At 44.5% G+C, this 22,086-nt stretch overlaps 1 protein-coding gene across 1 annotated transcript in view; it reads right to left on the bottom strand.

Moving 5' to 3' along the window:
- The window catches only part of LOC147625798 (phosphatidylinositol/phosphatidylcholine transfer protein SFH3-like), a 258,611-nt gene that overhangs the window by 175,542 nt on the left and 60,983 nt on the right, over window positions 1–22,086 (bottom strand). The window contains exons 3-4 of the mRNA XM_086817372.1: window positions 17,391–17,657; window positions 7,570–7,647 (exon numbers count right to left, since the gene is read on the bottom strand). Coding sequence (XP_086673498.1) covers window positions 7,570–7,647; window positions 17,391–17,657 — 345 coding nt within the window. The remainder of the gene's footprint in view (window positions 1–7,569; window positions 7,648–17,390; window positions 17,658–22,086) is intronic.

Raw genomic sequence — 22,086 nt, 5'->3', positions numbered from 1 at the left:
TACTCTTGCATGGTGTGGTTTATTGTAAAGAACACAAAAAAAATGAGTTTAATGAGTGGAAATTTTTCGTATGTTTCCCATCAACCTGCCCTTCCTGCCCTTCGTATATGTCTCGTGTGCTTCGCTTGTGTGTGTCTTTGCTTTAGCCATTTCAACCTGCTCCTGCCCTTCGTGTGCTTCGCTTGTGTGTGTGTCTTTTTTAGGTATTTCAACCACTACAAGTGGTATCAGAGCTGTGTTTTCTGGATGTGGCAGAGTTGAACCAGGTACAGCAGGTTGTTGTCGCAGGTGGTCAGCGCTGTGTATACGACCGCCAGGTGGTCGCCAAAGGCAGCACATAAATGGTGTGAAGGCAGACAGAAGCAGAACACAGGTAGTCGTCAAAAGCAGCTCACAGTTGGTGTGAAGGCATACAGAAGCAGCGCACAAGTAGTCATCAAAAGCAGCACAAGGTGGTCACGAGGCCCAGCAGCACACAGGTGGTCATGAGGCCCAGGCAGTACAGGTGTTTGGCAGTCTCTACAGCTCTGTGCATGGTTAGGTGGCAGACACAAGCAGCAGATAGACTGCAAATTCGCCCGCAGTTCCAGGCTGTGCAGATGGCGATGTGTGTACCGCACAGGAGACAATTGGGTTTCGTACAGGTGCAGGTTTGACGATACATTGCGTGTTGGCTATTTCAACTAGTCACATCGTTAAAAGACTTACATGTTTTAAAATCGTGTTATGCTCTTACAGGTGTTCAGTGCAGTGTTGTGGGATATGTTTTAGCATTTGTGTTCGCATAACATGCTTTTGACTCGGAATAATGAGGATGCAATTTCAGGTTTCAAAGCTACATTAAAGACCTCATTTGAAATGTCAGATTTGGGTTTATTGCACTATTACTTAGGCATACAATTTGTGTGGATGGATGAAGGCATTTTTATGCTTCAATCCAAATACATACCAAAACTCCCACATAAGTTTGGCTTCCAGAATTGTAAGCCTAACGTATAGAACCTGGGCTCAAATTGAGCATGTATGATGCAGGAGAGCTTTATGACATGAACCTATATAGCCAGGCAGTGGACTGCCTCATATACTTGTGCAATACACTCCTAGATATTCAGTTTGGTGTGTCCCAGTCAAGCAAATTCATGCACAGCCCAGGGACAAAGCACAGGCAAGCTGTGAAACGCATTTTTCGCTATCTTCAGGGCACCCTGGATCTTGGATCATTCTATCCCACCGCCCGCGGGGGGGGGGGGGGGGCAATTTGCAGCTCCATGCATACGGTGATTCAGTTTGGGCTGATGATTATGACACTCAGCAATCTACCAATGGGAATTGTATTTTTATGGGCAGTGCATGCATATCATGGTTAAGTAAAAAGCAACCCACTATTGCCACATCTACCTGTGAAGGTGAGTACAGGGTAGCCTTCACTACTATGGTAGATTGTGTATGGCTAAGAAGGTTACTTGCAAATCTTCATGAGTGACAGCAAACACCCACCACCATACTCACTGATAGTCAGAGTGCTATAACCGTAGCACGGAATCACTATGTCAGGGAGAGGCTTCATGCAAGGGAGATCGCTTTGACCTACTGCCCTACACAGGACAATGTTGCAGATCTGTTTAACCAGGTGTTGCCTCAAGAGAAGTTTGAAGCTTTCTGCAAAGCTTTAGGCTTACTCTTCTACAGTGAGTGATCTACTGCCTTGTACAGGTTCACAACATTCCTACAGGGGGGATTTGAAGGCGCCTTACACATCTTACAAATTAGCAGTGCTATGTGTGAATATAGACTTACTAGGGGCATTTTTTTCCATTGGGTTTTTCCCCCTAGACATCTAGTGTGAGAGGACACTGCACTTTATATCTTGTACTTGCACTTCATTTTCTTATCACTTAATATACATGCGAGTATTTCTCCCACTTCTGCTCCCTGTGAGTGTGTGCTTCATTGCTATCCGTACCCTAACTCTAGCATCCAAGAGGGCCAGTATAGATGCCGAAGTCGAGGGCACCCTGGCAACAACAGTACACTAGCAACCACATGGCTTCTCACAGTGGTTTCTCTCAGATTTTGAAAGAGGCTCTTGGACACTTTTTGACCCTGAAAGATCACCCTCTTTCTTTAATTGCTGGCACACAGGAGTTCGGCGGTTGCCATGTGGTTGGCCATTGTCTGAGGTACTGCCGCCTTCAAGATTCTCACCACCGACATTGTCTTTGGGATTGCCCAAAGGCTTGGCAAGTTTGGCATCGGATTCTCTGCATTTTCATGATGGATAAGACCTCGACCCATATCATTTCATGGGGCACTATCGCTTGGGCCACAAAGGCTAAGTTTGTCATGGCTTATGAGGAGGAAGGTGGGAGGCTAAACCTTCAGGTCTCTCACCTTCGCATTTCGGCAATACCAGTCCCAGCCCCATCTATTGATCATTGGACTCCGGGTTCATGCCAAAGATGGGAGATTTGTAGCAGCATTGCAACCTCGCACATCTACAGAGCTGACGTAGTGAAGCCATCGAAGGCACCCACACTCCGCCTACGGAGTCCATCAGGAGAATTTGGCTCGACATCATTCATACCCTCCGCGGCCAGTGGGGAAAGTTGTAGGGTGGCTCTGATTGCATGCAGAAGCACTAGGAAGCCTTCTTGAGGCTCTGGCGGCTTGGCCCTTTTCTCATCGATAGAGGTGGTGAGCCCACTTGGCATTATAGACCACGTGTGTGGTTATTCCCTCCCCATCCCCTTATATGAGACAGTCTTCTCCTCATAGAGCGGCCAACCTATGAGATAGTCTTCTCCTCATAGGGTGGCCAACCGGAGGAGAAGTGCATCTTTCTCCACCTTTTGATTCTTTGATCCCCGCCCTGTACATGGACGCGAGTTTGTATCTAGCCCTTCTTGGTTGTATTTAGCCCTTCGTGGCTAGTTCTTTTTGTTAACTAATAGAAGGATCTTTTTCCCGGGAAAAAAAAAAAGTTATACCAGATAGGCAGCTTCTTATTACAAACACTTTAAACTCTTTGCCACCACCTTATATTGGATTGAATACGTCTCTTAATCTCTCAATGCAAGGTGGAAGACATACAACATCACCATCGAGCTACCTTTCCACTATCAGAATGCACAGCGGAAATGAAGACAACTACTGTAGAGAGCAAAACGTAGATAAGAGAGGGAGGGAGAAGCTATATAAACTCTGTATATACACTAGAAAAATCCTCGAATGGTACAATGGCAAGTGTGGGGAACAGGGGCCATTTTATATGGCCCCAGGCTGCGACCAGCCCAAAACAGGCCAACGGCAACATATATGCTCACAACCAGCAAAAGGCATAGTCAACCAGGTGACCAGCAGTCGGCTAGTGCTGCACAGCAGGTCGGGTAGCAAAGGGATCAGTTAGCCAGCATCTGATACAACCGAGAGACCTCCCACACCCAGAAAAATGGGAAAAAAATACATGGAAAATGAGGAAAAATGGGGGAACACCAAAACTGGGCGGGCACACACACAACAGAGCCATGGAGTAATATACAGACAGTAGATGATTGCTAACACTCCCTCTCAACTCCTAGATGTGGAACCAACCCAAGTGAGCTGCTTGAGTGCTGCCGGAGCATAGCCTAAGGTAGAGACTTCGTGAAGAGGTCCACATGTGCTCCGTCGAACAATAAACAAGCAAGATGTCACCAGCCAAAATCTTCTCACGAACAAAATGATATTGTATCTCTATGTGCTCGGTCCAGGCATGGACGACCGCGTTCCGAGCAATAGCGATACAACTCTAGTTATCGCACTGGATGACCGTGGGCTCCTTCCGTGGAAACCCAATCTCGCCAAGTAACCTTCACAGCCACACAACCTCGCAAAGCACCACCAAAAGCAGCCCGATACACTGCCTCTGTGGACGACAAGGCAATAGTTGGCTACCTCTTGCTGCTCCATGATATAGCTCTTGAGCCAAGGGTAAATCCGTATCTCCTCGTGTCTGGATCTCCTCCCCAATCTAAGTCACTCCAGCCTTGGAGTTGGACTCGGTCCTTCGTTTCCTCTCCAGTGTCGTAGAAGAGTCCAAGATCCTTTGTACCCTGTGGATACCGCAAGATCCGCAATCCTGTGTCCCAATGAGACTTCAAAGGCGTCTGCATGAACGAGCTCAACAGCCCATAGGAAAGCTCAAGTCCAAGTCTGTCATCTCAAGGATTCACAAGGTCTTGTTAAGGGAGGATGGGTGGGAAAAAAGAAGAAGAAGAGGCTGCAAATAATATGCAAGGTGGCTGTCCAACGGTGATGGCGACCTTCTACCCAGTCCCAAACAGCCCAAGCAATCGCCAATCAGCAAACCCTCAAGGTCCCACTGTCTCCAAGCTTCAGGCCACCTGGGGCTCTGATACCATGTCAGAATGCACAGTGGAAATGAAGACAACTGCTGTAGGGAGTAAAACGCAGATGAGAGAGGGAGAGAGAACTTGTATAAACTCTGTATATACACTAGAAAAATCCCAGAATGGTACAATGGCAAGTGTGGGGGGGGGCAGGGGGCATTTTATATGGCCCCAGGCTGCTGGTCGGTCAGCCGGCCGACAGCAGCATATACGCTCACAACCAGCACAAGTTGCTCACGACCAGCAAAAGGCATAGTCGACCAAGTGACCAACAGTCGGCCAGTACTAACAGCAAGTCGAGTAGCAAAGGGATCAATCGGCCAGCATCTAATACAACCGACAACCCTCCCACACCCAAAAAAAAAGGGAAAAAAATACATGGAAAGTGAGGAAAAATGGGGGAACACCAAAACTAGGCGGGCACACCCACAATAGAGGCCCTGGTGTAATGTATAGACAGGAGATGACTACTAACATCCACGTGACGTAGCTGAGGGAGACCTCTCGGCCATACTCATTAGCCCCATGCTTGGTATTTTGGAGAGAGGTATACCATCTGATGGGGGCTTATGCTCCTCTCATGTTTCATCTTCCTGGTATTCTATAATGAGATTTCCATGGACAGTTTTTTATCACTCCGCTGGATAGTTTCATTTTGTTTCTATTTTATTTTCCGTTCCATGATGAGATATGACATGAACATTACTGTATCACTTTGGTCTCATAGGCCCATTGGGTCTCATTTAGTAGACGTTTAATATATCATTCTTTCTTTCTACTACACATAAGCAAAGTGTTAGAAGCCCACATGATATATTTCATCTTCATGTGACATTTCCACATGCTGCGAATTCTGGACATCAGCATATGGGACAGCAAATGCCTCAGAATGGAACCCAAAATCAGCCCATAGAGCAGCCTGAGATGCCTACAGGTGTAGAAGAAGCTATTGGGCAACAAAGAAAAGCCATAGAAGAGGCTAAAACAGTCCTTAGATGGAAGATTCGTACCCTTGAAGAGAGCAAACTTTCTGCTACTTTTGAAAGCAGGACAAGGGCGGGTAGAAGAGGTGAACCTAGCAGGCATGATGTGGCTTTTGCTTGCATTGGTAGCATGCATTATTCGGAAGAACCAGCCTCTTACGAGCAAGCTCATGGCAAAGAGCATTGCGAAAAGGCCAGGCATGATAAATATAGTTTCATTATCAAGAATGTTGATTTGCCTCCTGGTCAAAATGTTATTGGTAGAAGTATGTGTATAAAATCAAGCAAAAGCAGGATGGGTCTATTGATAGATTTAAAGCAAGTCTTGTAGCTAAGGGATATTCTCAAGAGAAGGGATAGACTATGAAGACACCTTTGCCCCTACGTCAAAGATGACTGCCATTAGGATAGTCACTGCATTGGCAACGCATCATGGATGAAGTATGCATCAATTGGATATCAAGATGGCATTCTTGAATGCTGATCTCATATGGAAGAGATCAATGTGCATCATCCTCTTGGCTTTGTGATTGCAGGTCATGAAAACGAAGTATGCCCCTTAAAGAAGGCACTTTATGGACTAAAGCAAGCACCTAGAGCATGGTATGCAAAGATACTTGTACATTGGACCAGTCATGGGTTTCAAATAGTCCAACTAAAAGTACTCTTTATGTGCACATGGATGGTGCAAACATTTTGGTCATTATACTTTGTGGATGCCATAATCTTGAAAAGGAATAATCAACTGAAAATTTCAGAATTCAAAACTGAATTACATAAAGCATTTGAGATGTGAGATCTTGACTAACTGCATTTTAACTTGGGTATACAGTTTCTGCAGACAGATAGTGGCATTATTATGTCTCCATCTAAGTATGTAAAAGGGATTTTAAAGAGGTTTGGCATGGAAGATCTCAAACCTGTTGTTGCTACTCCGGTTGAGACCGATATGAGGCTTAGTAGCTTGATGCAGGTGAACCTTTTGATGCTACTTTTACAGCCAAGCTGTTGGGTGTCTGATATATTTATGCAACACACAACGAGATGTATCTTATGCTCTATCCCTCTCGAGTAAGTTTATGCATATCCCAGGGACAGCATTGGCAAGCTGTAAAGCGGGTGTTTAGATCCCTCCAAAGCACTAAGTCTTATGGGATGTTTTATGCCAAGGGGGCTGATTTTTAGCTTCATGCTTACAACGACTCAGACTGGGCTTTAGATTTTGACACTACACAGTCCACTAGTGGTTTCTGTTTTTTGCTAGGTAATACTTCCATATCTTGGCTTAGCAAAAAGCAACCTACAGTGCCTACTTGTACATGCGAAGCTGAGTATAGAGCAGTTTTCACAGCCACGGTTGAATCTATAAGGTTGAGGAGGTTACTAAATAACTTGTAGCCAGCAAGGTGCTACTCCCATACTCACAGAGAGAGTGCTATGGCTGTGGTGAGGCATCCAGTTTTCCATGCACGGACCAAGCACATACAGGTTCATTATTCATGCAAGAGACATCAGCCTCATCTATTGTCCATATCAAGACAACATGGTAGATCTTTTCACCAAGGCGCTTCCTCGAGAAAAGTTCAAAGCTTTGATCTACTCTATACATTTGTATATACTATGCTTCATCACTATAGGGGGGATTTGTAGGGGATTACACACTTTGGGTAGTGAAAAAATGTATAGGTGTTAGGGGAATAAAATGCCTAGGGACTTTAGAGTTTTACCATTTTATGTTATGTGCTTATAACCTTAGTGTGGGCACTTTTAGAAGTTATGACACTTGGGTAAGGTTGGTACGCCTACTCGCGTGGTGTGGTTTATTGTAAGAAACACAAAAATGACGAGTTTAATGAGAAGAACATTTCCCATCATCCTGATCCTGCCCTTCATGTTCATTTCATATGTCTCTCGTGTGCTTTGCTTGTGTGTGTGTGTGTGTGTGTGTCTTTGCTTTAGCCATGTCAACCACTACAGATCCATGAGTAAACTCGGTGTAAACTAGCTGCCAAAAGAAAAATAGAGCCTATGAACTACGTAGGTCCATATGTATGTAATGGAGTTGGCAAAAAAACCTCATGTGTCCAGACTCACCATGTATCATCCTACTTGGGCAAGGGCCCACCATCAACATCCTTGTGCCAGATTTTTATCAAATTGCAATGTTTAAAATTGGAGTATGCACTGCAGCGAATCACCTCTGGGTAGTTATTAGAATCGATCTTTTGGATGCCTGTGATGAGATCTCGTGCATTCTTGCTGAAGTTCTTCATTCCCTACAGTAAAAGAAGCTTTACAGTTATCATGTTTCCACATTCCAATTGGGATTTTTTTGATATAGATAACATCATCTTGCTAACTTAAAGATCATAAAAACACATTTTAGGATCCACAGCATGCAAACAACTCAAGACTTTGCTGAAAACAATATACTTTAGGACAAGAGGGCTAGATTCACTCTACTAACATGCTGTTGTACTCGTAGCTACTCCATCTCTCTACAATCAAATGGAGAGAGATCGAGATGCATCACCGCATGCTTGTGATTTGAAGAATATTATTGCAGACACCAACGAAATGCTACATAGGTATTTATATGAACTACCAGGAGCACTGCCATGGTTTTTCAAGATGGATTCATAAGAAACCCGAGTATCTCAGCCAACACATCACATACCAGGTGGATAGCGATTGGCCAGTTGAGAGAGGCTTCACATCAGCTCCGGGTAGAGACAAGGAGGGCAAAGAAAATTCCTAGGGAAGAACAATTATGCAGTGTACCACAGGAGAGACAGCAGCAATATCTGTTCAGATCTACTGTATATTATAAGACACAAGGCGGATTCCATTGCTTCTTTGGTCCACTTGCCTGAGTCAAGGAGTATCGAGACCAATGTTTTGGCCTCTATCTTCTGGAGATATGTCGCCGCAGGGATTCTCTTTATTAAAAACTTTCGCCTCACTCACACGACCCAGTGTCATGATAAAAAATTCCTTGATGCTCCTCACATCACAGATGGGGAATCCATTCATGACAGCATCAAAGTAAGAAAAAGGCGCTGGAATGACACACAAAACCAGTCACATAGAAGTATCCTCATTTTTTAGCACCTCCCAGCTGCACCATGGACAGATCACAGCAGCTTCAGAAAGCCTCACACCTCCATCTACAGGGATCTCAGGTGTCATCATTACATCACCTTCAAATCAGGGACAGTCCAATGCACAGGAGTACTTCACCATATGGTGTGGGCGTATATAACATGTATTCTTTAGAGGATGATGACACATGACCCCTCCATCAAAAAGAAGGCTTCGAGGCCTTTTGTACAAGCAGAGCAAATGTAGTACACGGCATATTTTGTTCTGGTTGACAATGACTTGTTTAGTTAGGAGCTTTTTCTTTCCACAACTTGAATTTCATTCTCTCATGGATTACACGTGCTACTTCTAGTCTCATAGACCATTTGGGTCTATTGTAGAAGTTACTATGTCTTTCTTTCTTTTCTCTCTCATATATATAGGGTAGACCCATGGCTAGCTCTCTCCCAAGGGCTGAGAATTGTTGGTATACCAGATAACAAAGTGGATGACACAGCACATTGTCACTCTCTATAGATGCTTTGCCACCAGTTCAGTCTCTTGGGGACAGCCCATGCATTATCAAGGCAAGAACTCAACAGAGTCATGAGAGACTACATATGGCAAACTCATAGCCATAAAACAAAGAATACAACCATCAACAGTCCCATCCAGGATGAGCTTATTCCAGGATAACTTCTAATAGGGAGGAAAGATGGATTTATTCAGAATCCATGTTAGATAAAGATTCACATGTCACATGCACTAAGGATCTCCATGGGCCATCTACAAGTGTCATCATGTAAGCTCCACATCAAGGTGGGAAAAGGTGTGCCATCCACAAGTGAGAACCAAGTGATGCAAGCATGTACATGCACAAGGTTGAGGCCGAGGACCACGCCATCCCTCAATGCCCAGCATACCATGAGATAAGTGGCTGCTTTTAGTGCCTTTTCAGAGAGGGATTTGTTCCACTTTGTCAAGTCGCACGGTAGGACCAAAGATGTGTGGCAATCTTTCTCATCAGATATACAGTCATAGAGATGGACTGATGAAGGGACAAAACAGGCAAGAAGCACAAAGCCCATGTCAAGCACTCCTTAGGTCCTCTTTAAGAGCATTGGAGAGTGCTGAGCCCAGGGGCCAGATGACGAGGAGACATATGTGCACCAAATCAAGAAACACAGAAAGAGATTGCAGCCACAGGGAGTTTCCTTCTGGACATTCAAACACCTAGCTGCTGCTAGAAGCCCTCACACAACCACACGTGGAATGCATCAAAGACCCAAAGCTCAGCAGAACAGAACCCTCCATGTGATGCCACACAAGTAAACACACTCCTCAAAGACAGAGGACCATTTTTTATCTTCTGGTGATCCGTAAGTTTGGGTCCCCATCATGTTTGTCACTAGACAAAGTCTTGGAATGGCTCTACAACCCCTATCAGGCTTTAACATACTGTGCCTTCATTTATACTGTACCAAACAGGTTTCAAACCTAGCAGATGTTTCAGACGATACATGTTTCATTGCAACCTGTTTTTTTTAGGTTAAAAAACTTCTATATCAGAGAGAAAAACATACCTACACAATTTTCAAAAATGTACGCCGTCCTTTCTAGAGTACCTGCGATTGGTTTTTTGCCCCTTTTTTGCACCCTAGATCAGCCTCGGGTGTTGTGCACCTTGCTATTGAGGTTGGTACCTTCAATTTTTTCTGATTTTGCCTGGTTAAATTTCAGATTCTGAAAATTGGGAATTTTTCACAAGGCTGTCCCAAATCTCCATTTTTCTACAAAATGCCTCACCCTAGGGATGCCATGTGGAAATACAAAAGTTTCATGAGCAACTATGGGGGGTTCACACATGGAGAAATCAACATGCAAATATTGTAAGAAAATATCAGGTGGTTCCACTGTCAAGATAAAGGCCGATTTTTCAAGATTGAAAGGGAAAGGCATTGGTCATCGTGCAAAGTGCCTAAAGAGCTTAAAGATTGTCTTCAGCACTGGAAGAGAGAGCGGGAAGGATTGCAAGAAATTGGAGGTAGCAATGACTTGTAGGGGGAGACAAAGGATGTGTCCAAATGAGTTAAGTTGGAAGATTATGCAGATATGCAGAGCTAGGCAGCTAAACTACATATGGATTATATGCACTACTTTTAGGCGCCAGAAATTGCCATGCATTTCCACTTAAAGTGGCCACCAAGAAAAGTAAGATGAGTTAGGTTGGAAGATGATGCAGATATGCAGAGCCAAGCAGCTAAATTACATGGATCATATGCAATCCATGTAAAGTGGCCACCAAGAAAAGTAAGAGTTTGCACCTTAGAAGCTAAGGTTTACTCACATTAAAAAAGAGAAAGAAAATAGTTCCTACACCTCAACAAGCTAAGGTTTACACAAAATATCTAACAAACCAATCGGCCATACCAATTTTGAAGCGTATGCTTGAGCTGGAGACCACCTTGCCTGCATTCGTGCACCCTCACTTCCCCTCAGAGAGGATGGAGGGACTGATTTCTCCTTCTTCCTTCTTGCACTCCTGTATTTCTCCATTCAGCGTGGCAATCTCTTTCTCCATCCCATCTACTTGTCTAGCATGTTGTTCTTTCATCTTACTCATCTCCTCTTGTATTTCTGCCATCTCCCGTTTGTGGTGATCTTCCTGGATAGTCAAAGATCTTTCAGCAGCCATAGGCAGTCTCAACTCTTTGGTAAGCACACCGCATCCATTTGGTGGAGTCTGCCAAGGCAAATGCCATCACACACTGTCGGAAAATGGGCATAGAAGGCACACCATCTATGGCTGCACGGAGACCAAATAAAGACACCACATGTGCCTACCCACTACTCCTCAAATTCAAGGACACCACCAGCCAGCAAGCATTCTTGGGTAATAAAGCAGCACTTATAGGTGAGAAAATTTATCTTGGTGATCGCCTCATTCCCACACACGTGGAGCATAGGAAAATGAGCATGCTGCAGGTGCTTGAAGCCCGTGGGGAAGGAAAGTGGGCAGTTTATACAGATGGCAAGGTCATCATCACAAACAGACGTCCCAAATAGGGACATGGGGTCTATGGGACCATACATCTGAGGATGACAACCTGGAACTGCAATGGAACTTTGCGGTCAGACATTGGGGGATTCACGGAGACTTTCCAGGACGGGACATCATCTTCTACACAAAAACTTACCAGATCCAGGAGAGGGGACTACCTATGTATCAGAATACCAGTGAGATTCAGCTGACCGGGGGGAGACCCCAGAACAGCCAAAGGGATGAGGGGATCAGGAGGAGTAGCGGTTTTATTCAGAACACACTTTCAGCCCATGGTTAGCATAGTCAAGAGGGATGAGGCGGCCCACTACATGTGGGTTCGATAACAGATTACAGCCTCCAGATGCATCTATGCTATTTCGTCTTGGATTCTTCACGATATGCCCCATAGGACAGAAGGAGTCCCCATACACAGCTCCCTTCCAGGATATCACTGGCTTCTTGGGACTAGGAGAGGTCCTCTAACTTGGTGACTTCAATGCTAGAACTAAGAGCGAGAAGATGCAGATGTATGATTTGAGGACCCTATCACGTTGCAAGTGATAGACCACGATGGTACAGGGCTACAACAGATCTCACAGGACCATGGAGCCCTACCTTTTTAAGGGAGATGCCTCCTACAGCCTGGCTCACGCCACAGCCTTGCAATCTATAATGGGATGGCACGCTGGCCTCCATCAGGAGGGCTTACTAGTTTTCCGTACAAAGGGGGGCACCAGCACAATCGATTATCTTATGGGTTCCGTTTTGTGTCTTTATCTCTATCATATGGAGTGTTCCTTGTTCACTATATGTGGCAATGTGGATGAATATTTTTATCTTGATGTTTTGGGTATTTGACTTGTCCTTGGCACAAGTAGTTTGGACACCAACACTTCATTTCGTATTTGAATTCACCATTCCTATATAGAGAATATGGGCCAATATATACGTAATTCAATTTCCTATATAGGAAATATGGGCTAATATCTAGGCAATTCAATTTCCTACATAGAGAATGAATAAGAAATATGGTTTATTAAACCACAAATGATTAATTGGTTATTTAAGAAAAAATTACTTTAAAACTTTATACTTTAACATTCATGCATCAATATTATTACAATTTGAAATTAAAAAACTAGCCTCACTGATACCTGACTTTACCATCCCTCCATGCCCTTTTAGTGCCAACCACAGCTACCTCACCTTCACCCACATATGCACACCACCTACCCTAGCATAGGCACCGCCCATCTCACACTATACCCAGATCCATTTCACCCACGATTGTGATCTTATCTATGCAAATCAGCTCTATTGTCGTCTCTTGGATGTAGACCCATCAACACGCCTCACCACCCTCAACTCCCAGCTTACAACAACGGAAGGACAATAGATTTGGGCATGCCATGATGTTTGAAGATCTAAGCCAAGAACAACTTTGCCACGTGCTCTAGCTTGATTGTTTTCCTCACAAGAATAAAACGTGCCTGTTTGCTAAAACGATCAATGATAGTCCATATAGCATCATTACCATGTACTGATCTAGGCAAATCCATAATGAAATCCATGGCAATGCTTTCGCATGGTTCTTGTGGAAAGTGTAAGGGCTGAAGTAAACCGGGTGTCTTGTACGTGTCAATCTTGACTTTCTAACATACTAGGCACTCACGAACATAAGTTTCAATATCCTTGCATAAAGCTGGCCAAAAGAAATATCTTTCCAAAGCCTGTGTAGTAGCCAGAATACCACGATGACCTGCATATGGAGGAGCATGCCACACTTTCATAACCTTTTGGCGCAATTCTTGGACCACACAAATACCGTTTTGCATCATCAGAAAACCATCTCGAATCGAATGAGATGGGACAACAGTACCACCATTCAAATCAACCCAAATAAGCTGAAAATCTATGTCCAAAGAATACATATCCCACATCCCTGACAAGTCCTGATGATAGGTGGTAGTCACTACATGCACTTGAGGCCTGCGTGACAAAGCATCCGCTAACAAATTCTTCTTACCCGGAGTATTAAAAATCTGAAAATGAAACATGGACAAGAAATTTGCCCACCTTAGATACTTTTCTTAGAGTTTAGACTGTGTGAGGAAGTGCAATAAACAAGATCATGCTGATCTTCAGCCCTAGCAAATAGCAGTGGATCATTATCTACCAAAGCCCAAACTTGGTTCCTGCCTCTATCCTTTTCCCGCATGCAGTCCTCCACAAAATGATCTGACTAGCTAGCTATGATGTATTTACCAGCTCTTCAGAAAGAAAAGAATTTCCGTACCCCAAAATCACACTCTACCAAATTTCCAAGGATGATATTGAATAGGCTGCAAGGGTGCAACAGTGCCACTACACAGACACGAGGGCCACAAAATCTTTCCACACGTTCACTGCCACTTAAACCAAAGGTAACCTCTTTCAAGGCGCTACAATAAGACAAGGGCTACCTCATATCCCAACCTTCTCTCACGGATAATGACTCCTTACAACCATATCCAGCATCATATATGGCACAAGCTTTGTAGAAAGCCAAGCTCTAATACCAATATAACGGAAGGGCAGCTATAACACGAAAATCTTATCAATCATGAAAAACTGATCAAACACAAAAGCATGCCAGATAAGAGAGAGAGAGAGAGAGAGAGAGAGAGAGAGAGAGAGAGAAAAACTCTGCACAATACACCATACTAGGGGCCAGAAGATGGACTGACCCCCCCCCCCCCTCCTTTATGGTTAGATTATCAAAAAGGAGGCTGCTTCAGATACAACCTTGCAGGTGTCCAAGGATTCTCCACTAGTTAGCACCTGATTCTTCCAGTACAAGATAAAAACAAAAGCAATGCATATGCTGAATTTGATGTCCCTTCACAGAACAAGAGAGCTTTCCTGGCTTAGAGCACATGTAGGACAACCATGGACAGCCCACAGCAGTCCCACATCAGCCCAGGACAGCCTTGTATCTCCATGTTTCACCTGTCTGGCTCACAAAGCAAGTCGATCAGCCTAGAGGGGAAGTCGGCCAGCAGTATTTCACATGCCAAAAGGTCTACGATCAGCAAAGGATCTCTCTCAAACAATTCGACCAGTACTTACGCTCTTCCGGATGCCCTGGCCAGCAGATTTTCAAGGCTGTATACAATTGGCCAGCAGCAGAGAAACCTCCTGAAGGAGCTGACCAGATTTCTCCTCACACCTGGATGAAATCTATCGCGGTAGATAGCGATAGAAGGCTCCAGAACAGGCCGACCAACTCTCCCATGCACCAAAAAAGCATGCACCTCAAGCGTTTTCTAGTAATAGAACCTCTCCACCAATAATAGCTCAGGCATGTGCTTTTTAGGTCCAGAAGGGAGTGCCTACATGTAGATGGTTCAAATCAAGTCCAATGTCCTACCTAGTGTGAATGACTTATAAGTTGTCCAATCACTTGGACATGCACCCATAATTATTAGTGTGTGAAATCCTAAAGCTGTAAATTGGGTTTTTAGGGACACTTACCACCTGCAAAACACATGTAGACCACCTATCAGCCTCAAATAGGTGTGCACATACATGTCCACAGGGTGCCCAGGCGTCCCCAGCCCCATGGACAACACACGCAGTAATCTCAGGCATTGTCCAGGCAAACAAGCCAAGTCATCCAAATATAAAATCAAAGCCATGCACACACATGAGTGCAGCTAGACTGGAAGAAACACCCATCTACTCATCTATATCACATAGAGTGTTCAAGGCTTCATGATCCTTCCGGAATCTGTCCAGAGCATAAATACAGAAGATCATCAGGATAGCTAGTCCCGAGAAATCATATCATGTCAGGCTCCATGAGCCATACATGTATACCATGTGAGGCTCCACAAGCCATACATGTACTATCATGTCAGGCTCCATATGCCATACAAACACACCATGTCAAGCTCGACAAACCTTCACTGGAACAACTATTTTGCTGTCAAAAATCTCACCACGTGGCAAAAAACCAAATTTTTTGGCCCACACTTTTTACATCGTCCCATTGTGCAGTCCAGATGATGAAAACTAGAAGCTATAGGATTTTTGCATAGCACACATTCCCAAATAGATGTAACACTTTTGAAGGTGTGATCAATAGATGTGCATGTTGAACTACCACCTTTACTTTGGCATATCTTCGAATGGCACAAACAACCTGCTCCATGAAATCCATTAGTAGGCTGTGACATAAAGTTCATTGAATATTTGAGGAAGATCATTTGTACATGCTGAACATAGCAACATTGTATCTATCTTTTACCTTTCTTACAAAATAAGGCTTAAAGTATTCAAATGTATGTCATGTCAAGCTCCACATGCCAGACATGAACAGTAGAAAAGAGAAGCAATGAGGAATTTTGTAACACATCCACACATCCACCATCGACAGTTTTCCACACATCCCCCGGTCCATCTATTCCACCTTGTCCCCTTGCCTTCTTGCCCTACCCCTAAACACTTTCTTTGGTCTTCTTCTATTGAGTATTGAGTCTAGCGCTCACTCCACCCTTTGGAGAATCATCTTCCCTTGGAACGGTTGCCTGAAAGCCTTTCCTAGTATGCTACTAGTGGCATCTCACTCACGGGACTGCCGTTCCCCTTGGGTCTTGTGGAACAACACCAACCAATCTCCTGGGTGGGAACTTCTTCCATGTCTTGTGTTACTCTCCTCGCACTGTGCACTTTCATCTCCCTCTGGGGTGCGTACTTGTCCTGCAACAACTGATCTATATAAAGCCATAATCCCCCATATGAGCTCTGTGGGTACCCCCATCTCCTGTAATCGCCTCATCAATCTGGCTCTGGGCACTGTATCAAATGCTTTGCGGAAGTCCACAAAGCTACAATAAATCTGTCGCCCATGCGACCTGCCCTCAATAATGGCCCGCAGAGTCAAGATGTGGTCAAGAGTAGAGAAACCTCTCCTGAACCCTGCCTGTCCCTATGCTCGAATGCCCTCTCTCTCTGCCCATCTACTCAACTGCTACTCAAGAATGGATGCATACAATCGTGCTAGTGTGTGACCAATCATAATAGTGCGATAATTCCCTGGCTCCATAGGGTCCCCTAACTTGAAGATAGGCACGATGGTGGACCTACTCCAAGTCTCAGGTAAGCCTTCACACATAGCACGATTGAGCATCACTGCTAGAAGCTCTGCCAGCATGTCTCTTGCATGAATAAAGTGCTCAGCAACCAATCCATCATGATCATATGCTCTCCCAGTCTTCATCCTATCAATGGCCTTCCTTACCATCTCTGCGGTAAAGAAAGTACATGTCTGTGGGCATGGTGCTGGCGGGTCAGGAAAAGGTGTCTGTCTAGGATCTGTATATAGAGATGCTGCATAGCTACCCCAGACCTCTGTAGAAGTGATGGCCAAAGCACGGGAGGACTCATGAACAAACGCCAAGCCTCCCTCGAATCCTGGCTCAAGGACAGCTTGTATAATTCCTGCTCTAGCTGAGCAAGGAAGGCCCGCTTCTTCCTTCGCAAAATTAACGTCTGGAGAGAGAGAGAGAGAGAAAGAAAGAAAGCAAGAAAGATATATTAACGTCTGCAAAAGGCCAAAATTGGCCTATGAGACAAACAAGTACAATGATGTTCCTCCAGTCATCAAGAGAGAGAGAGAGAGAGAGAGAGAGAGAGAGAGAGAGGGAGAGAGCCAGAGAAAGCGAACAGAGGCGAAAGAGAGAGAGAGAGAGAGAGAGAGAGAGAGAGAGAGAGAGTTATGTGCTTCAAACTCGCCCCCTGCTGGGCAGTGTGATATGAGTGTGATATGATAGCAGGCCTGCCAACAAGCTTAGCAGCTTCATGGATTAAAAGAGTGTTTCTGTTTGCCAAGAGTGAGGAGCGAAGAAAAATTACCACACCAGCAACATCAAGGATAGTGGTTGTAGAATCTATGTGCTTTTTCGCTGCAATCGAACATGCTGGGAACTTTCTGTTGAGTGTTCTCTCAAACTCTAATACATGATACTTCAAGTATCTATCCAAACTGGTCACCTCTCCTAGCCTTTGCGGGTTCACTTTCCCTATCCTCTCAATGTAGACTGGCCGTCCTTCTTTGTCCACTCCATGAAAGCCATGCGGATAGCATGCTTTTACTTCATATAGCTCCTGAAAAACAAATTCCTGCCAACAGAAGGCAAGCCATTAGATTTGCAAAATGCTACAACCTCTATCAATAAACAAGACACCTTACTAGCCATGATAAAACAATCAAGCACTTTTTGCTGAGTTCTTGCTAGAATTGTGCAAGCAAAAAGAATTAGAAAAAAAAATTACAAACACATGGGGAACATTGAAACACATATCATCCTTGCATATTCAAGTTCATTAGAAATACCTATTGGATGAAGATAAGTAGCACATTGTATCACAATGACTGTAGATAGTTAAAACCAGCCTTGAAAATTGTTTAGACTTAAATTCCTTAGCCATAGATTTACAAAAAAAGCCTTCTGACATGGATCATCTCCTCTTAACATTTCAGACCATCTCCCTGACAAGTTGGATCATGGCAAAGCAATCCATGCTATGCTCTCTATCTCTATCTCTCTCTCCAGAAAGCCAGGACCCCCAGTCCCGGAGATCCAAACCTTCTGCCCGTCACTCCAAATCTGGGACCTCCTTCATCAACATAAAGAGGCCCCGCCACAGGTAGTGGATATTGAGGCCATGTGCTCGGTGTGCAGAGAATTTCATGCCATGAAAAACCAGGGAGATTTTCACACCGTGAAAAACAAGAGTAAAGGTTAAGAAAGGAAAACAAAAGAGCAAGGGGAACTGGGGAGAAGCTTGCGAGAAGATACTCTCCACAAACCTAGCACATGTTGAGAGGAAAAAAGTTGAGACTCCAGAAACGGTTGGATCCACTGCAGCTTCCTATGAAGATGCAAATTTACCGGGATCACTTTACGAGGCTTACACACAATCACTTCATTCAGAAGCCTCACTATATTTATAGACACATGCCATATGCCACGAGGATTACAATCGGCGAGATCACAATCTCATCACATCGCCTGAGGGTGGGGTGTGCAGAGGGCACTACCAAAGAGAACAGGATTGCCAATTTTGTTCACTAGAGGTCAAGACAGAGGAGCATTATCTTTGCAAATGCCCAATGTACTATGAGATACGGCCCACGGTGAAGATTTCATTGCCTCTTCAAGGAGGGATTTGGGCCACATCCTGTGTTAGCACATTCATCCCCAGTTTCTGCCCATTTCTGGTGCCTTTTTGGTCCCTTTTACATGGCCCTTGATTGTGGGCTGGCCACCCCTTTTTTCCATATTTTTCAGGGTTTTTCCCAGCTCTTTTAGTATTTTACCAGTTGGCCAGCACATATGCTCTAGTCGGCCAGCATATTCTGTCCCAGTCGGCAGCTTTCCTCACCTATAAATAGGTGGTGCTGGCCTCTCACTTTTCATTCAGTCTTGTACATATTTTGCTCCCTCACTGATGAGACTTCTAGTGTCTCTTGCTTGGGACTGTTTTACTTCAGTATATTCAGCATAGTTGCTCGATATCTCTCTCTCTTGCACTCTCTATTCAGCACACTCTAGTGCCACTTTGCTTCCGCTCTGTGCACTCTTTCATGATATCATCGTTCCCGATTCAGCGACTCCTCTGCTGCCCCGAATTCAGCCCTATTTTCAGCACCCTCTCCTCTGCGTTTTTCTCAGATTTGCAGCCTCTTTGTTGCTGCGTTTTCTGGACAGCACCTGCTGATCACTCTCTCTCCAGATTGGCTTCATCGCTTGCAGCCATCAGTTAATTTTCTGATCAGCGTTCCTTTCCACGTGGAGTTTGGACATAGGCGGCCTGCTTTTTCAAGACAGCAGCCCTCTTCTGGCTGCATTTTCCTCTCCAGCGGTCATTTCCTTTTGCAAAGGGGGTTTGTGGTGTTTCAACCTTTGGTGGTACACTTGGTACCTGTGGAGGACACTTCTTCTTCTGAGTTTGTGCATATTTCTGAGATTGAGCCCAAGCTTCTGCGTTTTTCTCAGATTTGCAGCCTCTTTGTTGCTGCGTTTTCTGGACAGCACCTGCTGATCACTCTCTCTCCAAATTGGCTTCATCGCTTGCAGCCGTCAGGTAATTTTCTGATCAGCGTTTCTTTCCACGTGGAGTTTGGACATAGGCGGCCTGCTTTTTCAGGACAGCAGCCCTCTTCTAGCTGCATTTTCCTCTCCAGTGGTCATTCCCTTTTGCAAAGGGGGTTTCTGGTGTTTCAGGCTTTGGTGGCACACTTGGTACCTGTGGAGGACACTTCTTCTTCTGAGTTTGTGCATATTTCTGAGATTGAGCCCAAGCTTCTGTGATGGCTGCTCCAACTTCTCTTCATATGTTCTCTGAGTTTGAAAAGTTGGATGATTCCAACTACACCCTATGGAAGCTGAAGGTGAAATCGGCCTTGCGTGGCGTGGATCTTTGGGATTGGCTTGTTACACCAGCCAATGCCACCCCTGCCACCCTTTCTTCCGGTGGTGTGACTCAGGCACAGATTGATACATGGCAGGCGAATGATCCTCGCATTTTCTCCTTTCTGATGTTGAACTGTCAAGATTCTGTTCTCTCTCATGTGCATACAGCAGATGCTGCACATGAAGTTTGGAAGGCTTTTGCAGATCTCTACGAGATTAAGTCTCCGGGTCGGATTTTGGCGTTGGAAAAGCAACTTATGAACTTATCAGTTTTTGCCTTTCAATCTTTATCTACTTTCATCTCCAAGATGAAAGATCTCCGGGACGAGCTTGCTATTTGTGGCAAGGACATCTCTACAGAGGACATGGTTATTCGGCTTCTCTCCAAGCTTCCAGAGAGGTTTGATGCATATTTTTACTCTCTTGTTTCTTCTCCTCGTCCTGTACCAGTTACTTGGGAAGAAGTTCTCCCCTCAAGCTGTGATGGTGCTAGTGAATCAACAGGAGGAGGAGGAGCAGCAGAGAAATCTCGTGAAGCCATGTCCTCTGACAAGAAACCTTCTCTGAAGAAAGGGGCTGAAAAAAATCAGCAGCAAGTCCTCCTCTCAGGCTGTGCACAACAAGAAGAAAGGGAGGGAGGGTGGGAAACTGAAAAGAGAGGAAGAAGATCTCTCCAAGATGTATTTCCCTATCCTCAACACCTAGAAGAGGGCTTCAGCACTCAAAAAAAACAGCCATCTTTTCTGAAAATTCAGAAATACAACAGTCCCAAGTGTCAGATGAAGAAAACGCAGGACTCTTGAGGAAGCCTCTGCCCCCGGAAGAAAACGCAGCACCTTCTACGCTGAAATCTGCAGAAAACGCAGCAAACTATCGAAGCCTCTGCTCCAAAACAGAAAACGCAGTTTTCTTCTGCTCACAGGTCAGCGTTTTTCTCTGATACCATGAAAGAAAGTGAAGCAAATATAAAACATAGATGTAGGCCCAAGTACAAGACCTGTAAATGCTACAAACTGATGTTTATTGCTGAAATCTGAACACGAGGAAAGCCCGTAGGTTTTGTACAATGGTAAGAAGCAGTGGCAGCTGCTAATGACCTCAACTGAATGCTGAAAAATGAGATGAACTGGGGGAAAGGGAGTAGGGAGTCAACCCTTATATATTCCCCCAAGGTGCTGGTCTGCCAGCTGTAGCAGGCCGACAGCATGACAGTAGCATAAAATGCTACAAAAAATGCCTAAAAATACCAAAAAATGGTAGAAAATTTCTGAATAATCTCTGTTGAGATATGCCAATGCAAGGCCTCATAAATTGCCAATACAAGCATGAATAAAGGTGATGTAGACCCTCTGGAGATGATATAATCCAACATACACGAGCCTGGAATACATAATGTTTGACCATCGTGCACCAATTCAACAAATTTTGCATGCTCATTTCGTGCAAACAAACGGCCATAGCCAAAGATATTTCTTGCTTGTTCATTGGTCTTTGGTATCAAATTTGTGGTTCGCCTAGGACAATTACTTCAGATAGAGATCCAAAGTTTACTTCTCGTTTTCGGAGAGCGTTGTTTGATAATTTTGGGACTAAATTGCACTTGACTAGTGCTTTTCATCCACAGTCAAATGGCCAAACAAAAATTTACAGTCACACTACCATGACAAGCAGTCAAAGTAGGAATAGTATCTTCCATTGGTGCAAGCAATCCTCAATGATACTCATTCATCAAGCATTGTCAAGACTCCATATGATGTAGCATTTGGTAGTCGTTTCTCGTCACTTCTTGCGAGGATGGTATCGCCATCATTGGAGGCCAACAAGACCACACAAACATTCTCAGAGATCATTGAGTCATTGATGGAGCACCTGACCAAAGCACAAAAAGCATACACCACGCAAGCCAACAAGTCTCCCAGAGATGTCAACTACAAGGAGGGAGGTATTGTCACATGCACCCTGCACTGGAGTGCTATGTGACACACTGGCTCTACATTAGTGCAACATTCATCAGTAGGATTTTACCCTTTTTTTAAAGGAATATTTGTCGTATGCCGTGACCCCATTATGAGCCCCAGTCCGAGACATGTCACGCACGAGCTACACAAGTCAGTCTCCACAGCCACATAGAG

This window comes from Cibotium barometz, chromosome 23 (assembly GCF_041138505.1).
Source record: "Cibotium barometz isolate CiBa-2024 chromosome 23, ASM4113850v1, whole genome shotgun sequence".
Classification (NCBI taxonomy): Eukaryota; Viridiplantae; Streptophyta; class Polypodiopsida; order Cyatheales; family Cibotiaceae; genus Cibotium; species Cibotium barometz.
The sequence above is the reverse complement of the archived record's forward strand: the minus strand, read 5'-3'. Positions and strand labels throughout refer to the sequence as shown.